Source organism: Leuciscus leuciscus (assembly GCF_965113295.1).
Source record: "Leuciscus leuciscus genome assembly, chromosome: 1".
Taxonomy (NCBI): domain Eukaryota; kingdom Metazoa; phylum Chordata; class Actinopteri; order Cypriniformes; family Leuciscidae; genus Leuciscus; species Leuciscus leuciscus.
In genome coordinates this window covers 58,939,502-58,962,972 of record NC_138725.1, presented here as the reverse complement: position 1 = coordinate 58,962,972, position 23,471 = coordinate 58,939,502, and the positions used below count along the sequence as shown (strand labels likewise).

Here is a 23,471-nt window from a genome sequence, read left to right as displayed (position 1 = left end):
GTATAAAGCACTATAAATAAATAAATAAGAATTGACTTGACTTGACTTCTTTCTGTAATCCTGATCCAGAATCTCTTATACATATATCCAATTCTTGCAACTCTAAAGTATTCTATCCATATTAATACATTTCATATAATAATTACAATAGACTGTAACACTGGCTTTTCCTATAGTGATGACACGATACAAATTTTGTATTTTGCTTGGGATTTTAATTTGCATAAAGCAAAAACGACAGCCAAAATTATGTTTTAGACTATTTTTATTTTATTTTAAATATATATATGACTCACACAACAAGCTGACATGTAGCCTACCATGAAATGTAGGAATACATCTCTTCTATTGAAAATAGTACTCTATATAATATATATATAATAATATAATGTAGCATTGTTACAATTTATGCCAAACCTTAACGTTGTGTAATGTATCCATCAATTGTTATTATTTACAACATTTCATAATAAACGTTGCCCTTATCAAGATGGTAGATTCCCAAAGCCAATCTTCACCGGAAACACACGGCACAGCATTTTGACCTTCCTTCCGGTTGGCTCCCGCCCCACGTAGCCATTTTGCGTTTCCTGGACAAAAAAAGGGGGTAAGAAAGAAAGACAATCAGACACAGATTAAATTTAGTCTTCAAATCATATCGAGAATCAAAAGCGCGGATGTAACTGTGCAATATGATAGGCACGGGAGCGGGCGAGCAGGTACAGCAGCCGCGGCCCGTATTCAAAGTGGAAACAGTTGGCTAGCTGGCTAACGAGCCGTTAGCGAGAGAGTGAGATAAAGACTTCATATAGACTAGAGTTTTAGGACATTCATGCATATAAAAGTATAATCTTCTGCACGCTAGAAGGCGGACGTTGGTAGAAAAAAATGGACCGTGTGTTGATTTGAAACGTCGCAGCGGGCAAAAAACAGCAAACGCCACGGTTTTTTGCGGAGGAAGCCGGATAACTGTTTATTCACAGGGAATAAAGAGGAGGATCGCAGCACGCCACGGTAAGATCGATTGTTTTTAAGCACTTTTACGTTTGAAACCCATTGGTGATTGTGAGACATTTATAGCTGGATAAGACGCGTAAACTCGGACTTTCTGTTGTTGACAGACGCTCATCTTGAGTCTGTCACGAACTAGCCGGACATCTTCAGTCATAACAATATAACGTTAAGTTAGGGTTTGTACTATGACCATTAGTCTAGTCGGTGCATGTGTCTCAACCTAGTGAGCTGCCTATTCAAGAAGCATCAGGAACCATTTTTTGCCTCTATTTCCCCAAAATGCATTTTCACTGGGGATTTGAGACACAGCCGGGTTGTTTCTATTGTTTAGTTTCCCCCTTTCCAGCAGAACACCGGAAACAGACTGTGCCCCCATCCCTAATTAGCATTTATACAATAGTATGCAACTCTGTATATATTTTAACCACACACTTGACTATTCATTCAGCCCCAAGGCCAACAAAACTGATCCACACTACACAGTCAACAGGAAAGGTTTTAGTGGTGTGAAAGGTGTGTTTCAACTGCACAAATACATTATAGACTTAAGTGCACTCAGTGAGTGGAAGGAAGAACTTTACTGGGTACCATTTAAGTACAGTAATAGCACATTAGGGCATGTGTAATCAATACTTGATATTTATAATGCAATGTTAGTAGACTGTTAAGAGGAGGACCTCATCAATGCTGTAAAAAGTGACATGTGAAGGCCAAGTATGGTATTGGTAACCCATATTCTGAATTTGTCATCTGCATTTAAACCATGCAAGTTAGTGGACATATATTAGGAGTAGTGACTGAGTAGTGAACACACACCTGGAGCAGTGGGTATCCATTTTGCTGTGGTGCCCTGGGAGCGAGCTGGGGGTTCAGTGACTTGCTCAAGGGCACCTCAGTCATTTTTTGCTGCATTGAGAATATCGAACCCGCAACCTTCGGGTTACCAGTCTGACTCTCTAACCATTAGGCCATGACTGTAGTTCTCAATCCTGGTCGCTGCACGTTGTGGATGACACACCCAGATCAAGTCTTTTGAGCATCTACTTGTAAGTTGAAGATACAAATCAAGTGGGGTTAAAGGGTTAGTACACCCAAAAAATGAAAATTCTTCCATCATTTACTCGCCCTCATGTCGTTCCAAACATGAAACGTGAAACCCTTTTGTCCTTCCTTTGAAAGTCCATTAAACCGAAACTTTGATGATTCAAAAAGATCTATATTAATCAAGCAGTTTAACACAAGTCTTATGTAGAATGTACGGTATTCATCTATGCAAATTGATCAATGGTTTTATGAACTTCTTGAGCCATCAAAGGTTTGGTTGCGTGGATTTTCATCGGAGACACAGAAATCTCTGATTTCATTAAAAATATCTTCATTTGCGATTCAGAGAAAACGAAAGTCTTATGGGTTTGGAACAACATGAGGGTGAGGAATTAGACCGACTTTTCATTTTTGAGTGAACTAACCCTTTAAATATAAGAGACATCCAAAATGTGCAGTATGATCAGGATTATTGAGACCTACTGTTGTAAAAAGTTGGTTGGTGGTTAGCAGCTGTGGATTTCCCTTAGATCTTGCGTGAACCTCCTTTCTTTAAACAGGAAATGTGCAATAGACTTCTCCATCCCATAGACCCCCACCACCCTGTAATCATGCTGCTGGAAGCACTGGTGGTCATCCACAGAGCTCAGATGACATATGCTTTTCCTTCATTACAGCAACCAGAAAGATTTCTGTGCTGCTAAAAGCTTTGACACTCGGGTGAAGCACAGTTGCTTGTCTCCCGTGGTGTGATTGAGTCACCGTCTGTTTTATTGTGCAGGGGTGAGCATCTCTTCCAGAGTTGTGTTCTGAGCTGACTGTCCCAGATTCCAACACATATTTGCTGGGAATGGCCGTGTCTATCATTGTTTTGTCCATGTCAAAATACTGTATTTTAAGTTGCTGGCATGAACTGAAAATCTACCCTTTCTGTTTTCTAAATGCTTGTAACTTATCATAGTGTGATAAGCCATGTTTTTTTTGTTTTTTTTATTGACCTTGTAATGTATCAAAATATCATAACTGGTCCTTCCAGCAAAAATGACAGACTTCTCTCTCTAGTTTCTCTAGTCATTTAGTCCTCTTAAACTCCGCTCCTGCAAGCTTGTTTATCTGCCTTTACTTGCAACACCCACATCTTAAATTCCAATCAACAACTGATGCATGGAACTAACTACCCGCCCTTCATTTCTTTTCTTGTTTTGTTTTTTTTGATAGGCTAATCCTTTACACTCAAATCAATTGGTACATCACAATACTGAAGAAAAGATTTGTTGTTTCATCACAACTGTAAAGACAATGTAAAATCGAACAATGCATGTTATTCCTTTACAAACCATGTTGTCTTGGTATTATTTTGTATAAGGAAACAACTTTCCTTTTTCTGCTGATGTCAAGAATTCCTAAATTTTTGACACCTCCCCTCCAACGATCGGACTCCATTGTCATTTCCCAATGGATCAAATCAAGTCCAAACCACATTTTTCCCATTTAATATCGTATTTTATTCAGAAACTCATCGAATTACGGAAGTAAAATCAATTTCAAACTGCATTTAATTTTGATTTTATGGACCTCACTCATGTCTTAAATTAAATGTTTCTATTCATTTACAAGTCTTTCAAATGTGTTTAGTGTAAAGGCCCCGATATACTCCCAGCGAAGTTCTTTTCTGTCTTTGCTTTGGGGTGATAAGTTCGAAATACGGGAGCAGCGGTATACTGTTGGCGAACATCCTGACGGCGCCCGTGCTGAGAGTGACGTTTAGACGAATATGTAAATATGTGCTCCACGCTTTCCTTTCAATAAAATAAACACACAGCGCAAATGACAGCGATGAGAAAACCATAAAGAAAGCATCTGATCATAGCTATGTGGATGTTTGCACAAGCTCTGCAATTCGGCGCACCAGTAAAGTCACATTACGTTTATGTATACCACTTGCAATAGATTTACAGTATTAAACATGGAAAAACAGTGTCAGTGTCTTTTTGCAATGAGAATTACAACTTAATTTTCTACTATAAAGCGGCTCTCCAGTGTGTTCATGTTTTTACTCATGGTTGTCTGTCCTCGATGGACTGAAAAGAAGAAATGAAGCGGAGAACATTTCCACATCAAAGAAGGCAGAGCCTCAAAAGCCACACCTACCTATTTCATAATCGCCATGCATGGACCAATGTTAGTTCGGTGTTTACCAGCCAGAGCGAACTTGTCTAAAAAACAAACCCCTGAAACAAACACAAAACGAACTTTGTTTTTGCCTGATTTTATTCGAAATAACATCACACCAGTTCGTTCTTCGATTTCGCTTGAAGTATCGGGGTCTTAAATCTTCAGGTCTAGACCTCAGACTGACTGCCTATAAAGCACAGTTTAGTATGTAGGGCTTGGTAAAAAAAAAAAAAAAAGGTTTCTCGATTTTATTCGATTCTCATTTTTACCAACCGATATCGATTCTTAAATCCCAAGAACCGATTAGCCTAGTTCAACAAATAAACATGAAGGAACATCTGAAGGTATGTTAAAAGATACAGTCCAACTTACCGAAATCCATGTCACATGTAATCGCTCAGTGTTTCTACCGCGGAAAGACGTCAAGAAAACAGCTTGTAAACAATTTCACATAACGTCACATTTACCTCATATTCAGTGTACATAAACTCGTTAGTCAGCTAGGAAAATGAATTCTAGAGAGGAGCATTTTTATAAATATGCACCACATTACACATTCCTTTCCTTATAAAAAAAATCTTCAATTTTTAAGGAATGTTTGAATAAGTCCAAGTTTTTATGACAGCATTTACATGTTTATATTTCAAAACACGAATTGGAGTAGAAATATGATTGTTATTGTAAAGTTAGTACAACTTCATTATAATAAAAACTGCCTCGAGTGTTTTTAGTGTTTGTATACAAATCAGTTAATTTTAACCTTAAATATGATAGTAATGTAGTACCAACTGACTCGCGTGTATCCAAAATAGGGGTGTAACGATACACAAAACTGACGGTTCGGTACGTCCCACGGTTTTGACGTCTCGGTTCGGTTCGGTTCGGTTCATTTAGGTGGAGTGGGGGGTTTAGAAAGCTAAAGTTGTTTTTGTTTTTAAACAGATAATTTAATTAACAAATTGTGTCCTTGTCTTTAAATTAATTCAATTACAAGTAAACGTTTCGCAAGGATAAAACTAATTATCTGCTAATGCTGTAAACTATATAGGAGCCCTTACTTGCACATTACTATAACATTAAAGCTTAACAACAGAGCCAAGACTTTTAGCCTAAATTCAGTTGCTATTTATTTTTAGATATAATAATAATCAACACTCAAGTAACAAATTGTATGAAAACATGTAAACTGCACATAAGGCAGTTTTTACATTAACATATGTTTTTACTCTAATTTATTATTGAAATATAATAATTTACACAGTTGCTGTCATTTTCATGACAGATATTTTAAACATACATAAAATAATCAAGATGTCATTAACAGGTTAAGTAAAATATAATATATAGGCTAATATAGTGCATTTATTTAGTGAAAGAGTTCATTTCCTTAGCAAACCAACAAGCTGTGGACACTGAATGACTTGCCTGAGGTAAATAAAGCTATGTGAAAAAAGAAGCGTTTTATTGACATATTTCCGCTGTTGAAACACTGACTGAGCGATTACACGAGTTATGATGCCTTTCAGTAAGTATACTGTATCTTTCAACATACCTTCAGGTGTCCATTCATGTTTATTCTGTAACTGAGGATGAGAATCGCGTTTACTCGCGCTCCGCGCTGCCGCTTGAAATGAGGAGCCTAGTAGCCTACGGTGATCTGTCACGCCACATCAAAGAGCGCCAAAACGACATTTAATGTTTGAATTTCGTCATCAAATAGACAGAATTTGAAAGATTACACCTTGCTTATTATCGAATGTAACAAAACACTGAGCTTATTGCGATTAAATGTGGTTAATGGTGGTTAGGCAACGCTGTATTCGTTGTGTACACATAAGACATGAGGTCCAATGAGCCGGGACAGCAGGGGGCGGGGCGGGCGTGTTCGGTACGCCATGAGAGTATCGCGATTCGTATCGTGGGTGGTGTATCGCGGTTTTTCGGTTCGGTTCGAATATCGTTACACCCCTAATCCGAAATAATTGATATCGAATTTAACCGTAATCGAATCACAAGCTTGTGAATCGAAATCTAATTGAATCCTGAAATTTATGTAAATAAATACCCAGCCCTATTAGTATGTGAGATCATGGTGTTACAGATTTAATTTAGCTGATTTAATACAGATATTTGTTAACAGTTTAGTGTTTGTGATTTTTATAGTTCTGCAGCAGACTCAACGAATTCAGGGATGGTGATACAGTGCAGAGAATTGGTTGACTTATAGATATTCGTGTTCTTATAAAAGCTTGAGCCTCAGGAGCCGGTGAGAACATCAAGATAACAATGAAGAATCTCAAATAATTGCAAGTCTCCACCTGTCTGATTCAAACTAGCGTAAGAATGTCTCCAATGTGTTTGTTTCTCAGTGTTTTTTTTTATTATTATCGTTTAAATGGGCTGCATCAACTAGCCAGTAAAGATTCAGATCAGATTTCAGGATCAATTATCATCACCAGAGCATAGGAGATCAAATGAATCTGGCCAGGTTTCTGTCAGCTGCTTTGACTTTGCTGGTGTTTTTCTTTGGACTACTTGCACGACTACTTCCGTGTTTTACTTATTATAACTTTGGAGTTTCCGGTTACAGCATTCAGCGCACCTACATGCATGAGAACGCAGATTATTATTATTATTATTATGTTTTTTGGCTGTCAATTGATTAAAACAACGAATCCTGTTCTCTGCATTAATATGAATTATCTTTAACCTGCTGAAATGTTAAATATATTCCAACTTTCCAACTGTGCCTTCCGAATAACACATAGCTTCTATTTCCCCACTGACCTGCTGCAGTCCAGGTCTCGTCCTCTCATTAACAGTGTTTTCTCTTACTGTGATCATATTTTTCATACCTGTTGATTTAAAAAAAATCATGAATTTGACTGTTTGCACTGGCGCTCTTATTCCAGTCTTTTAAAATATTTAAATGAATGAATGCTCGGTAGTACGTGCCTTAAATAAATGTAACTGTTAAATATTTAATCTTAAACAGTAACGCACACAGCGTAGAGGAGAGTGACAGTCGACTACTTTGAATATTAATTAACAATTTTGAATATTAATTAAAAATACATTACATACAGTAAAATGATTGACTATGAAAAATTACACACAATAGGGTTTTTTAAATATTGATTGAATTAAAATAAATAAATATTACTGATCTTATTCATCAGGTCTCACACAGGAGCACTGACACCGTAGTGAAATAATTGTATATGTTTAACAGCTGCTGCTTTCTCAGATCGGCTTGTGTTGGATTACTTCATGTTCCGTTGAGTTTGGAAAATTCAGATTATTAGAAAAATCTAAATATCTCTTTATCCTGTCTCTAAAAATGTTCAGATTTTTTTAATCTTGCGTACACTCACTTTAGGTGGCGAAGTGCGTCACAAAGCTCAGTGCAAGTAGGCCATTCAGTGATATTAATTTCTGTATGCACATATGAGCATTTTTCTATAGAAATATTTAAGAGCATTTAAAAATGTTCCTTACATTTACTGGAAGAGAAAATTACAATAACTTGTTTCTTCTACTATCCTGTTTTTTTTGTTTTGTTTTTTTTGCCTTCAATTTGCAAATTGTTTATCGGAACATTTCTCAAGATTTTGAATTGTGACTTTTTGCTCAAATGAATCAAAGAACTTATAACCAACTGATGAATCCATAATCAAAATGGTTAATTGCTGCAAAGTTTAACCCAATGTAGTTTTTCACTCCCTCGCAAACCTTCTACTAAACCACCTCACTCAGTCTGAAGCTTAAATACATATTTACATTTCCACTGTGCGTGATTTGTGAATTTTAAATGCATATGCAAATTATATGTTCTTTACATATTGATCAGTGTGTATATTATGGATTTATGTGTTTGGATGTGAATGTAATAGTCGGTTTTTCTCCACAATAGTTGGCAATTCAAAAAGTTTGAACAAACAGTATTGGATCATTAGCATGAAGAAGATGAAAAAGGAAGGAACGAAACATCTGATTTTGAAAATCCATCCAACCAGGGCAGATTACAGCATCTTCTTTATTAATGCGCTGCACAGAGTCACAACTTCTAACTGGGTCACAGACTTTACTGAGTCTTTCATAGTGTGCTGCAGATGCCAGATTTTGGCATATAGGCTAAGCCAAGCCAGAGAAAAGATGAGGAGTTTACAAGTTAAGAGTGGTATTTTGGCACTTGGTTCAATTTTTGAAAACCACTTTCACCCCAAACAAACAAACCTTTTTTTTAAATGCCATTTGCTCCCAATTTGTTTATCAAAAATACAGCAAAACAGTCATTTTGTAAGAATATTAATTCATTACAATTGTCTTCTATTTTTATATTAATTATTACTGTTGTCTTATAATTTAATATAGCCTACTTTTAAATGTAATATATTCCTGTGATGACAATGCTGAATTTCCAGCTGTCTAAATGGCTGAAAAACTAAATTTGAAGTTTATTCTTAAATTACTAATATTTGAATTATATTGTAATTTAAAAGGTTTAATTTCACTCAGAGGAAAAAAGCTATTGGCTTGTCTCCTGAGGGTGCAATGATTAAAATATTAACTAATGCATATAAAATAGCATGGCTGTAAAAAAAAAAGTTCATGACGTTTAAACTAATGTTTATAAATCAAGTATAATTTTGTAAATTGCATAATTATACACAAATTACCTTTTTATTTAAAAACATGAGATGCAATGGAATGGGAAGAAATCCCACACAAAGTCTTGACTCTCGAGTAGGGCTGGGCGATATATCGCATGACATTATGCGCATCTCGCAGGCGATACGTCCGCGATAATTAATGCGATATGGCTCAGCTTGTCAGTGAACTACGGCTCTGTGTAGTAAATGCCGCTCCATTTGAAAGCAGGTGATGGCGATTTACTACTAATCAAGGAACCGGCTTTACTGACGAGATGCGCATAACAATGTCATGCGATATATCGCCCAGCCCTACTCTCGAGACATGTTTTTTAACTTTTTGACTTTACATGGCTTTCTAAAAATGCGGCTCTCTTATGCGAGATGCAAATGCAAACAGTCAAAGATGTCCGTCTAGTGCACAATGGAAAAGCAGCGCAGAAAGAGTTTGTTTAATGCAGGATTGACTGCAGCTTAGTTGTGGTTTTGATGTAACCTAAATATTCTCCGCATTGAGCTTTTCTATTTCTGCAATGTTTTGAGCAACGCAGCAGCGCCACATCTATTGAGTTCAACTGGATATGCTAACAAAAACATTGAAACGCTACAACTCACTACGAATGCACCGTTTTTACATTTAAATGTGGATTTGATTATTTTTTTTTTTGACGAATATTCGAAGTTCCAATTTTAAATTGACAGCCCTACAGCAGTCATTACTCCAGTATCACATGATCCCTCAGAAGTCATTCTGATATGCTAATTTGGATCTCAACAAACATTTCTTATCAATGTTGAAAACCGTTGTGCTGCTTAATGTTTTCTGGAAATATTTTATTATAATTTTTTTTTTTTTTTTCAGGAGACTTTGAATATAAAGTCCAAAAGAACAGCATTTATTTGAAATTTAAATATTTTAACACTATAATGTCTTTAATGTAACTTTTGATTATTTTAATGCGTCTTTGCTGAATAAAAGTAACTTATGAAACTTTTGAATGGTATTGTATGCATTCATGTTTTTCCCCTCTTGGTTATCTGTAGATTGGTTGGATTTAAACTGTGCTTGGGGTTATCAGGTGCACAGTACACAAGGTCCATATTTAACTTTTTGCTAGGTAAATTTAGATTGGCATGTATATATGTCTTGCTGTGTTTATCTACAGTGTGGTCGCTTAAGGGTCATTCCATGTCCAATGCTAAGGTCCCTGGGTCAAATTTTTTATTTTGCTTTTTTTTGGGGGGGGGGGTTTAAAAACAAACATAAATAGTGATGCAGGCCAAATATTAAATGTCACAGATGTATATTTGCAGAGTAATCCACTCTTTTGTAGAGAGTGTTAAATATGTCAATTTTCACCTGAGATTTGGAGCCATTTTACAGGGGTATATAAATGACTTTAGAAAGATGGCTGAATCATTCTTTTATTTTATTAGTCCATTAGTAAAATCTGTTGACTTCAGCAATCTTTGTTTCATTAAATGCAAACTTACAGTTCAAACTTTGTCAGCCACAAGTCAAGGTGACTGTTTACTCACCTAAAGCCATTTTTACTGGCTCTGAGATTTGTTTTGATTCAAATCATGGCTCTGAACCATTCAGGGAATTGAAAGGAAAAAATGAAAATTTAACAGGAACAAACAAAAATGAAAGTTTAATCGTTTTAAACAAACTCTTATTTGAAATTACCATTAACCAGTCAATAACGTTGTTTCATCATTCTGTTTAATATTTCAATTTGGCAGAAAACCAATCATGAATACAAATAGTACAGCAGCATATGCAAATGTGACGTTGACGCATCCAACATGAGTGAAATGCCCACGCTCAGTTATAGAAATACATTTTAATTGTCACCGCCACAACAAACTCTAGGCTATGTCTTAAATAACCACAAAGAAGCATCCAAAAAATGAGGTACAGATGAATGTTTAGCCTAAAGTTAAAACCTGTTTAGAAACATGTTTAGTGACATGAAATGAAACACTTCTGTAGTTAATGTGAGCCAGCTAATTCTTAGAAAGTAGTAGCCATAGAACACCTGGGCCTATATAAGCTCACCATTCCCAATTACTTTTTTAGATTAGCACTTAGAAAAACTTGTCAGTCAGTATCTCTCCGGTCAATTCGTCTGATAAGTCTCTCTGTAAAATTGATGATGCATTAAATATTAAAGCTTAATTATCATGTGTTGTCAATTGTGAGTGAAAATTTGAGCAAGTCTGACTATAAAATTGTATAAAGTATATTCTAAATTAACATGATGTTATTAACATCTATATTTTTTCTATTTAAACCTTTTTCAGAACTGTTATGTATAATAAGGAAAGTAAGGACAGAAACGTTAAAATACTGATTCTACTTGGAGAGAACTTTTTTTTTTTTTTTTTTTTTAAGCCCTGATTAAAATAGAAGTCCAGACTGATGTCTCATTGAATTAGATCGCCTGTTGAGAAGTTCCTTCTGTCCGCCTGTTGACTCAATGCCTTGTTTTTGTGATGTTGCAGATGAACAAAATACAACAGGATTGCTTATTCAGCATTCATGCATAGTTACCAGTTCTTTCTTTTTTTTTTTCTCTCTCTCTCTGTCTCAGGAGCCAGTCATGCCTGCCAGTGTGCGTACTGGGACCCTGAAGGACTCGGAGGTGTCTGAGCTCTTCTACAGAGATGATCCTGAGAAGCTCTTCACTGATCTACGGGAAATCGGTCATGGCAGCTTTGGAGCTGTGTACTTTGTGAGCAACCCATGCCAATATTTAGCTATGGATGTGTTTGTACGTGTGTGTCATAAGGCTCTCTATATGACCGTATTTTTTCTCTCAGGCTCATGATGTGCGTTCCAATGAAGTCGTGGCCATCAAGAAGATGTCGTTCAGTGGCAAGCAGTCCAATGAGGTCAGAGTCAAAATACAACTTGTATCTCAACAGTATCGAATCAGACAGTTCGAACTCATTCACGAAGACTAACCAAATTTTTGCCTGTTTGGCATGTTCTCTCTCTTGGCCCACAGAAATGGCAGGACATCATAAAGGAGGTGAAGTTCTTGCAGAAGCTCAGACACCCCAATACCATCGAATACAAAGGGTGCTACCTCAGAGAGCACACAGCATGGGTAAGTGCATGTGCGTGTGGTGTGAGCAACGTGTTTGTCTGACGTGTGCTAATGTTGTCTGTCTCTCCTGTTAGCTGGTGATGGAATACTGTCTAGGATCAGCCTCTGATCTTTTAGAGGGTGAGTAGTTCGTTTACCCTTCCTCACATCCTCCCTTCTTACCAAATAAAGCTGTTGTGCTCTCCCTCAGCTGTCCTGTCTGACATTAGAGGTGTCCATTTGTTTCCGCTGTGCTATATTTGTACCATCATCAGTTCATAGGGAAACATGCAGGTGTAAATATTGTAATCGTCACATTTCTGGATTGTGATATTTTCCCACAGTGAATTATTTTCTTTTTATCCAACAGTGCATAAAAAGCCTCTGCAGGAGGTGGAAATAGCTGCTATTACCCACGGTGCACTTCAGGGCCTCGCTTACCTTCACTCTCATAACATGATACACAGGTGAGACCGCTGACCCTTTTCTTGAATGCTTGACCTGCTCGCTTTGAGATTTTTATTCGGCTGTTCTTTTGTAGTGCCATCTACGTTTTTTACTCCATTGTCAATATATATTTATTTTTTAGCGCTGAAAGATGCACAGATCCTCATTTCTTTTCTTTTCTTTTTCCAGAGATGTGAAGGCAGGTAATATTCTGCTAACTGAGCCCGGTCAGGTGAAGCTTGGAGATTTTGGCTCTGCCTCAATCGTTTCTCCCGCCAACTCTTTTGTGGGTACACCTTACTGGTGAGTTGTAAATACAATTGATTATTTGGTTAAAGGCACAGTATGTAATTTTCACCGCTAGAGGTCTCTTGTTCAAAACAATAACAATGGCGTAGCTTGATGACGCCGTGAATGAGTGTGGAATCATGGGAGTTGACGTCTTGACCTCCACAGCCGATGGAAAACAATCCGATGGGACTCAGGGAGAAATCATGTTCATGGATAAGCTGATGTATTAAAGTTTTATTAACGTTACTGAGCTGGACGGGGCAGAGAGCTGTGGGAGCGGAACGAGGCCGGTGGAGTGAATGCTAATAAGAGACCCTTGCGCAATACACCAGTCTCAAGTCCCATAGAGGAGCTCCGGAGCTTTTATTGTGCTTATATGCTGCTGTCGGACGCTGCGAGAGAAAATCTTTTCAATGAAAATCTTAAATGAAGATCGCGGAACTCCAGCTTACTTGTCTGTGTTTTCAGATCATCCGCGCTTCTTCAGAAGTGTAGTATGGTTGCCAGATACTATTGAAAAGACCGGGTAAAAAACATGCTCTTTTAACAGAAAAGCTCTGACTGGGGTTTAAATGATTGAAATCTGGCAACCGTAAGCATGAACGCTCGTAAAAACAGTCTGTAATGTGTTGTCTTCTCCTTTATTCGACAAAAATAAGTGGTTTTGGTCAAATTTTTATTTTTTTAAAACACATTTCAGTTTCGTATTTTTTTTGTCAACGATATTGCATGTGTTGATATAGTCACAGTTATCGTTTAATGACGTGGGTGTCGTCTCTCATCGCCTTGTCTTGGTCAGGGGAAAAAGGTCATCAACGTACATTTTTTCGTTAATAAAATTAACACTGGTGACGACAATTTTTTTTTCTTTTTACAACATTTGAGACCCCCTTCAAATTTTGCTTTTGAGGCTTTCAGGGGGTCTCATATTTTATGTTTTATGTGTTATTATATTTTCTATTTATTCTTTGTGCAGCACTTTGGTAACCTTGTTTTTTTCAAATGTGCTATATATATAAAGTTGATTGGATTGGATTTTTTGCTGCCGTATCCTTCTCACCTTTTTTTACCCCTGACCAGTTTTCATGCCTGTATATAACAATGATTAGTTTCTGTCGATAAAGGTATCCAAACAGTTGATCACCTGTCTAATAAAACACATAATATATTAAAGCGTCTTTGATGTTTTCATGGTTTCTATGGAATTCAAACTGGAAATCGCGGGTAAGGCAAATATGAAGGGTTCTTTTAATAAATGAGCATGAGAGAATAATTTTATCATCTTTATGCATGTTAGTGCATATATAGTACACTACTGTTCAAGTTTAGGGTCAGTAATAACTACTTTTTTTATTCAGCAAAGGACAACTCCTTGGAAGCAAACACTTTTACAAAAAAAATCTATTCCAAATAAATGCTGCTTTGTAAATGTTTAATTCATCAAAGAATCTTCAAAAACTATTACAGACTAGAACGATAACCATATTAGCGTGCACACACCAGCGGACACACAGTTACGTTGTCTGCCTCTTTAAAAAGTTAAACTTGTTTTAGGCGGGTTGGATTCTGATTGGCTGTCAACGGTTTTTTTAATCACTCTTCAGCTGGAGAAAAAATTATTATTCTGAAAGTGATTCCAACAATATTGTGTCATTGTTATAGTTGTGGTGTGGATTACCATATTCTCATTGAATTAAAAGGATTATTAAACTTTATAGTTATTATTCTTGGTTTGAATGGCTATTTTTTAATTATATCTAATATTATGTTTTTTACTCTATTTTAATTTGGTCACCCCAAACTTTTGAATGGTAGTTAACATAGTAATAAACAATTATATTTACCTAATATGTTTACAAAGACATTTTAATAAGAGACGAACACCACAGAGACTTCAATTAACTTTTTGAGTGACAAGAGTAATAATCTTACAATCAGAGTTTTGGACTGAACCACTGAACTAATTAGGTTACATTAGTTTGCATAGACGAATTAACCCTTCCAATTCTAACACCATGGTTTTCTGCTAAAATGTAAATCTCAGATACTATTAAAATGTTTTAACACTCATACTTTCAAGTCATGACAGGGATTGCAAAACAAGTCTAATAACACAACCTTTAGGAAACATAATTGCCATATAAAAAGGATATTAATTGATTGCAACATTCACTATGTCGGACATAATATAGGTCCATAAATGGTCTACGTGAACTGAGAGGAACCTGCATTGTGAATATTAAAGTGTGTCTGTGCAGTAGATTGTGCTTTTATTTCTTTCAAGGGAGCAAAGTAAGTAGTGTTTACCATGATCCATCCCCTCTCGTGTTTAGGATGGCCCCAGAAGTGATCCTAGCCATGGACGAGGGGCAGTACGACGGGAAAGTGGACGTCTGGTCTCTCGGCATCACCTCTATCGAACTAGGTTTGTGATGTTGTAACTCATCCATGACTTTCCACCTCCCACTGACCTGAAACTTCAGGCCGTCTCGAGTATTAAGAGGGTTCATTTAGGCCAGCGTGTTACTGTGCTTGCGAGTCTGTGTTTTGTCGCCGTCTTTTGCTTGGAAAGGGATTTGGGTTTTAGTGTCTAAGCTGCTTTGGGTTGTAAGCTAACTTCTACTCCTCTTTCTCTTGTTCTCACCCACTCTGTGTGTCTCCTTTAAACTCCTAGCCTTTTCCTTTATTCACTCATACCTCTTACTTTCTGTTTATTTGATTGTAGCACTAATTCTGGTCTTATCCTTTTATTCCGACGTAATTATCTTTTTTTTTGTGTGTGTGTGTGCTTGCACTGGTTTTAAATTTCTGTTTGTCTCTTTGTCTAGCTGAAAGGAAGCCGCCCTTGTTCAATATGAATGCTATGAGTGCCTTATACCACATTGCGCAAAACGAAAGCCCTGTCCTGGCGTCAAACCACTGGTGAGAACTTTGTTCTACTTTTTTCTTTCTTTTCTTTTTTTTTTCTTTCACTGTTTCATCTTAAATGTTTGGTTTTGCTTTTGCATTGTTCTCTTGCATTTGCAATCAATATATTTGTTTTTCAGTGTGTGGGTAAACTGACATTTTATTAGCTGGTAGGTAAATAACAATTATTTAGTAGTGTTAGCAACAACAGCAGCATAATATGAATCTGTCAGGAAAGAAGGAATGGGTCTCTCTCTCTCTCTCTCTCTCTCTCTCTCTCTCTCTCTCTCTCTCTCTCTCTCTCTCTCTCTCTCTCTCTCTCTCTCTCTCGATCTATTTACAATCAAGTCTAAAAGCAGCCGTCAAAGTAAACCTATATGATGTTTTTGATTTCTACTGAAAATTACTTGGTTAATAATAAAGCAGCATAATCAATTACTTTTGTTGAACTCATTTTTGTGGAAGTTGCTTACTGGAAGTCTTCCACAAAGATTTTTGAAATGGCCAGTGTCCATTGACTCCATTGGTCAATTAAAATAAGTTTGAAGTGACTGCTTTTACTATTGCAGTGTCATGTTTTTCTGTATGTTTGTCTTTTTATGTTTTCTGTGTATGTGTGTGTGGTTAACTTTACTTTTCTCTCTCCCTATTTTAAATGCAGGTCGGACTACTTCCGTAACTTTGTGGACTCTTGTCTTCAAAAGATCCCTCAGGACAGGCCTACCTCAGATGTGCTGCTCAATGTGAGACTTGAACACACACTCTCTGACTCTTCATTCACTCTTTCATTCACATGTTCTCTCCCCCTCTCGTCCCTTGTTCTAGCTAGGCCTGTCATTACATAATCGCCTTTTCGTGATTAGTTTGAAATAACCTCTATTATTGTGCACTTTATGTTCCACTGGAATATAGAAATGACTTCTGTTGGAGTGTCAAAAATTTTAAAAGATTTCATGGCAAAACCCATGAGATATTGCAAGTCTTTATCTCAAATGAGTTAGCCAGTTTTGGATTTATTTATTTTTTGTTGCATGTTTTTATTGTTTTAAATAAATTCAACCACTAGCTGATAAGCAACCATTCATCCCAGAACATACATGCTAAGTAGGGCTGGGCGATATGGATTTTTTTTTTATCACGATATGTTTTTCCATATTTATCGATCTCGATTCTTATCACGATATGTAGTTTTTGCAGATGCTGCCAGTGTAAGGGACATCCTGAAGCTTGAAGAAACAAGATATTCACTGAAACTTTAGAATAAAGTTTAATAACATGAAAAATTAAACAATATGCCTTCCAATAATGAGCACAAAATATTTTTGTTAAGGTCTTCATGCAGCCAAAGGATTCACATTACACTCCCACATTGTATGAATCTTTCCATTGGTCAAGAGAGCAGCAGGGCCCACAACTGGCAAAAGAAAATTCAGCGCTCTTTCGCTCATACAGAGTTTTATATGCTTTCAAACAAGTGCAAACTAGTAAGTGACTGGTCAGTGGTCACTTTTCAATATATTTTAATTTTTTTTTATTTTGACCGGCAGAGGTTTCGTTTTCCGGACATTTTGATGATATGCCGGTCAAATATCGCCTCTTAATTAGTCAAGTTGAGGAAAACTGGAGGCAGGCTATGTAACTTAAAAAATGACATAATCAGGCCGTATAGAATGCAACATGTTTATTAGCCTAACTTTCAAATAGACGGAAAAAAACATGAACGTCCGATTGGCGTCAATCAACGCCAATTGTTTTTACTATGGTTTCACATTTCATAGTTTAACAAACCAATCCCCCTTCCCCACATAAAATATCTGAATAGTAGCCTATTGTTTTTACTCAAGCGAACTTAATTATACTCTCTCAGTATGTCTCATTTAGCTGGTAACATTTAAATTGGCCACCGTGAAATGACTCCTTGTCAAATGAACTGGATCAAACAAATGACTAGGCCTATAACATTGTCTCGCGTCATTTTAGGCTACTTTTTACGCTGTTTTGCAGTGCTGAATTGTGCAGCTGCCGACTTAAAATCAAAACTTCCCTGTAGCCACGTTTCCATTACAGATTTGCGCAAATGTTTTGCGCTATTATCTAAATATCGATAAAAAAAACTATTGCGAAATGACGGCGTTTCCATTAATGCTACTTAATGCATTACTTGTTAGGCGACTAAAACGTCCTTTTTTTTCTCTGACGTGGCGTGTTATCCGAGCATTAATGGCAGGGAAAGACCCTTATACTGCGAACGACACATATAAGGAGTTTCTGGGTGTTTCGCCCTCATTTCTGCTCCGAGGTTTTGATTGTGCCATTTATTTGAGATTTAGAATCCAGTATTCCTATAGGCTAATTATTGTTTCTTTTATGAATTTAATAAAGAACTCTGTCTCGTATTCTGTCCAAACGATCCATGTAGGCTACTTTTGTGTCCATTCGTTTTTCCTTTTTTAACCCGTAATTGAAAAAACGAAAAATGAACGGTTGTTGTCTTTTTAAAACGCAAAGTTGAACACCAAAATTTTTATTTGAACTGGCTACACCAACTGCTGCGCAAAAAAGTAAATACCGACGAATTTTCAGATTTTTGTTTATGACTTTTTGCCCCTTTATTAAACATTTAAAATATTCACAAATTAATATGGAAAACATGTCGATTTTACTGGTTTTCTAAGGCCAAATTAGAACCTGGAATTGATGTTTTTCCCGCAGTGCTGAATGAGAAGAGTCATTAATATTATTAATAAACTATTGTTTTCTAAGTGTCGGCTAAAATCATATCTCCATCTCCGCTGTTAAGCAGATGCGCTTTTAGAGAGAAATGCACCTTTCATATGGATTGCATAATCAGAAGGTATTAACTTTCGATTCGAATTTGTTCGTTTTAAAGTGGACATTTCAAGCTTTAGCCTACATAGGCTATATTTTGTTTCAGTTCTCGCGCTGCAGTTTACGGAGATCATGAAAGTGCGTCTAATTGTTTTATTTTATTTTACAAAAGCACAACGTTTTCTTGTTATTGTGAGTTTACACAAATAAAAGTAGTTGAGAATAATGTATTATTATTTTCTGTATGACCAGAAATGATAGAGTATTTTAAGTTGTTTCCACTGTTATTGCAAGTGTTCGCGCCCGCACCTCCGTGCCATGCAGTGCGCGCTCCACACTCAGCTTTGTTCCTTTTTTGCATAAAAGCGTCTTCTAAATATAGCCTATTAAATGTTATAATATAATAAAATTATATAAAATGATTATTATTTGCGTAGCTATACATGGACCTCAAACACACCGCGTCTTCTAAGTCAGGTGACTGTAAATGCGCAAAAAACTGTTTTCATATCAGTTTTGCAAAATATTCCATTGTGCGTATTTTTAATTCGCAATTTCAATTTGTGCAATTTGAAGGGTAGCCTAAACGCGGCTAGTGTCTCTCCATAACTTGCAATGCGCATAAGCCGCGTAACCTTGTTCTCCGCAAGGCGACTTCGCTGCTTCGTCTTGATCCGATTCTGCTTTTTCTCCGGTGGTGGTGGAGCTGTCTGGACATCTGAGGCTTCAGGCGTTCCTGATTCACCATCGTCCGTCGCGTCTGGCCTCTGAAAAAAGCTTTTACAGGCGGCTAGTCTGCCTGGGCCTGGCCATATTTGAAACGTCTCACTCATTCGTTCGTTGTTTAGGTCTATATTACAGCCGTTTTAGGCGTGCGCTTTATTTGAAATGCAGCATGCGATGTTGTTTAATAACTTTTAATAACTTTCAAACGGTAGAGCCTGTTCCTTTATAACATAGCCAAAGGTCGGTGTATTTTTGCTTTATACATTTTAGGCTTATTCTCAAATTCAGATTGTGTTAGGGGGGAGGGGATTATTAGGCAATTTTAATCGGACAATTTGTCCGGAGAGATTTAATTTTGTCGGACATTTCATTTTTTTTCCGGCCAATGTCCGGCATTACCGGACAACGGAAACCTGAGCCATATCGCATTAATTATATACTGCAGCCGGCAGACTGATACTGTTGTTGTTGCGCTTACTTTTTCATGTGATATCGAATAATATGTCCCAAGCATATTATCGAAATCGTTAAAAATTTTTGCGCGATCCCGGATCGAGATCGAATTATCGCCCAGCCCTAATGCTAAGTTTGGTGTATTTTTACAGCTGGGGTAAAAAGTATTAAAAAAGCAGTGATGTTAGTGTTATGTGAACAGTTTAATCAATAACATTTGATCAGCATTTTCTTAAGCCAATAAAACCATAATTTGGTGACGTTCAAAAAAAGTATACATTACTTAAAGGGATAGTTCATCCAAAAATGAAAATTACCCCATGATTTACTCAACCTCAAGCCATCCTAGGTGTATGACATTCTTCTTTCAGACGAATACAATCAGAGTTATATTAAAAAATGTCCCGGCTCTTCCATGTTTTATAATGGCAGTGTTGCCTTTGGCTTGCTCAGTTGGGGATATTTTGGGGATATTTAATTTAATTTTATCAATCAATAAATTCCTCTTGAAAAAAAAAAACTTTGTTGTATTATTTTAATTTAATACTGTGAAGCTGCTTTGATACAATCTGTATTGTGAAAAGCGCTATACAAATAAACTTGACTTGACTTGAATGGCTGTTTAAGTCCATTAAAGTGCATCTATCCATGATAAAAGTGCTCTGGGGGGGTAATAAAGGCCTTCTGAAGTGAAGTGATACGTTTGTATAAGAAAAATTTTAATATTTAAAACTTTATAGACTAAAATAACTAGCTTCTGACAGAAGGCCTACGCAAGTCGACTTACGCCAAAAGAGTAACACTTGACGGTGTATGACGTTGGATGTAGGAGTAGCGTAAGCTTTGACGCCTCTCGTGTCTTTTTCTTACACGAACGCATCACTTCACTTCAGAAGGCCTTTATTAACCCCTCAGAGCCGTGTGGAGCACTTTTATGTTGGATGGATGCACTTTGATGGACTTCAAAACAGAAACGACCATTCACTGCCATTATAAAGCTTGGAAGAGCCAGGACACTTTTTTTAATATAACTCCGATTGTATTCGTCTGAAAGAAGAATGTCATATACACCTAGGATGAGTTGAGCGTGAGTAAATCATGGGGTAATTTTCATTTTTGGGTGAGCTATCCCTTTAAACACTTCCACTGCTATTAATAGCTCACACTGGATTCCAAAGTAATCACATTTTAAGCTGTAGTACAGTCTGTGTATTATTAATCTTACACTGCAGGTGACAAAATGGGCAATTAAATCATTAATAGCAATTACTCGCATGACAAATGTAACCGGTTATTCTGCGTAACTCTAGCGCAGGGTTCCTCAAACTCGGTCCTGGAGGGCCACTGTCCTGCACAGTTTAGCTCCAACCCTGATCAAACACACTTTGCTGTGAGTTTCTAGTGATCCTGAAGACACTGATTAGCTTGCTCAGGTTTGTTTGATCAATGTTGGAGCTAAACTCTGCAGGACAGCGGCCCTCCAGGACCGAGTTTGAGGAACCCTGCTCTAGCTCATCCACGTTTACACATGCTGAGATTGGGTCATGAAGCTCATCTATACAGCTCTGTGATTCAAACGATGTTTTCCCTTCGCAGCACCATTTCCTATGTCGAGAGCGCCCTCATTCTGTAGTGATGGATCTGATCACGCGCACCAAAGACGCTGTGCGAGAGCTGGACAACCTGCAGTACAGGAAGATGAAGAAGATCCTGTTTCAGGAAACCCTCAATGGCCCCACACAGGAAGGAGGAGAGGAAGAAGAGGTACATCTAAAGGCTTGTCAACCTTTGTCTTTCTCTTCTTTGATCCTTCAATCTACTTCAGCCCATTTTCTGCTCTTTTGTTATATTGTTCTAAACTACAGAAAATAGGAAAAGATTATGACATGTTTTCTTTTGTATGTGTGTGTAGGAAGCAGAGCAGTACCTCCTGCAGACAGGCACGGTGAACAGTATGGAGAGCTCTCAGTCTGTGCCCTCCATGTCCATCAGCGCCAGCTCCCAGAGTTCCTCAGTCAACAGCCTGGCCGATGGCTCAGACGACAGTGCTGAGATGGCCATGATGCAGGAGGGAGAACAGACTGTCACCTCTAACAGCTCTATTATACACCGCCCCACTGTATGTAATCAAAGCCGGAGAACACACAATCTTCAAAAATCGTCCTTTTCTGAACTAATTTGTTTTTGTTCATCAGACGCGTGATAATATTTACGACGATCCTTATCAGCCGGAGATGGAGTCGCAGCAGCAGCCGTCGTCGGCCGCTCGGAGGAGGGTGCACAGAAACCGAGACCATTTTGCCACCATCCGCACAGCCTCATTGGTGAGCATCTGAATGACCTGCAGCTCAGAGTCCTTTTTTTTTTTTTTAGATCTGAAGTTGGGATAGACAACCTTCTCTCTCCCTTTCTTTCCAGGTGACCCGTCAGATTCAGGAGCATGAGCAGGGCTCAGCTCTGAGGGAGCAGATGTCCGGGTACAAGCGCATGAGGAGGCAGCACCAGAAACAGCTGCTGGCTCTGGAGAACAAACTCAAGTCTGAGATGGATGAACATCAGCTCAGGCTGGACAAAGAGCTGGAGACCCAGAGAAACAACTTTGGAAGTGAAGCAGACAAGCTGAGTAAGAAACATCAGGCCATCCTGGAAAAAGAGGTGAGGGGTTTAAGAAAAATAATAATGATGATATTAGTCTTGTGATGTGCAAGAAGGGGACTTTTAGGTAAAAGATGTTTAAATATTATCTCTGATTTAAATTTCACTATCAGAAAGGGAGTAGAGTACTTTTAGAGTAAAAAGAAGTTTATCAATTATTTTTTATTAAAGAAGTCACTTCAGAAGGCTGCATTTATTTGATAAAAAAATACAGTAAAACGATAGTATTGTAACAGTTAATAAAATATATTATTATTATTAACTTTTCTATTTAAATATTTTTTCTTTTTGTAATGGCAAAGCTGAATTTTCAAAAGCCATTACTTCAGTCTTTGTCACATGATGGTCTTTCAGAAATTATTCTAATATGCTGTTTTTCTTCAAGTAACATTTATTTTGATTGATTTTTTTCAGTGTTCTTAGAATTTTTGTGACATTGTCTTTTACGGTCCCTATTGACCATTTTAATGCAACTCTGTTGAATAAAAGTATTCATTTCTTTTCTTTTTTTACAAATCATACTGACCCCAAACCTTTGAACATTTGTGTATGTATTTATATGTATTATTAGTGTTGCTTATACATACTCATCTGATGTGTGTTTTTTTTTTTTTTTTTTTTTTAGATTAAAGCTGCGCAGACGGAAGAGAAGAAATTTCAGCAGCACATTTTGAACCAGCAGAAGAAGGAACTCAACGGCCTGCTGGATTCCCAGAAACGGCAGTACAGGCAACGCAAGGAGCAGTTAAAGGAGGTACACCCTCAAAGAGTCCACTCTTCGCAGAGCTTCATGTTTATGAATTCACTCTTCGCAGAGCTTCCTGTTTATGAATTCAGAGTAACTACTTGATTTGCACAATATTCATCAACCCCTTTACTAGGCTTGGCACGATAGTCGGTGTTACCGGTGTTACACGGTGTTCAGTCGCAACACCGGTTTCATCACTTGCCCACCGCACATTTTTTTTTAAAGCAATTAGGCTACGCAGTATCCGTATTTTCTGTCACCAGTTGACTAGCGTTGGATGATCACGCTCAACCATTCAAGCGCGACAAAACAAGACCGCGCTGTAAAAAGTCCTGCCTATTACACACACACACGCGCATTCAAACACTGTGGTTGAATCCGAAATCGCGCCCTATACCCTCAAATAGGGCGTTATTGTTCTCAACATGATCTCAA

At 37.4% G+C, this 23,471-nt stretch overlaps 1 protein-coding gene across 2 annotated transcripts in view; it reads left to right on the top strand.

Moving 5' to 3' along the window:
• The first annotated feature begins 541 nt into the window (after positions 1–541).
• taok2a (TAO kinase 2a) overlaps positions 542–23,471 on the top strand; it is a 34,281-nt gene continuing 11,351 nt past the window's right edge. For both annotated transcript variants that reach the window (XM_082183807.1, XM_082183806.1), the window contains exons 1-15: positions 542–1,014; positions 11,483–11,623; positions 11,712–11,783; positions 11,900–12,001; positions 12,076–12,121; positions 12,351–12,447; positions 12,617–12,730; positions 15,052–15,143; positions 15,547–15,640; positions 16,287–16,368; positions 21,230–21,397; positions 21,546–21,752; positions 21,829–21,957; positions 22,052–22,288; positions 22,914–23,042. In XM_082183807.1, coding sequence (XP_082039933.1) covers positions 11,492–11,623; positions 11,712–11,783; positions 11,900–12,001; positions 12,076–12,121; positions 12,351–12,447; positions 12,617–12,730; positions 15,052–15,143; positions 15,547–15,640; positions 16,287–16,368; positions 21,230–21,397; positions 21,546–21,752; positions 21,829–21,957; positions 22,052–22,288; positions 22,914–23,042 — 1,701 coding nt within the window. In that variant the 5' untranslated portion in view covers positions 542–1,014; positions 11,483–11,491. The remainder of the gene's footprint in view (positions 1,015–11,482; positions 11,624–11,711; positions 11,784–11,899; positions 12,002–12,075; positions 12,122–12,350; positions 12,448–12,616; positions 12,731–15,051; positions 15,144–15,546; positions 15,641–16,286; positions 16,369–21,229; positions 21,398–21,545; positions 21,753–21,828; positions 21,958–22,051; positions 22,289–22,913; positions 23,043–23,471) is intronic.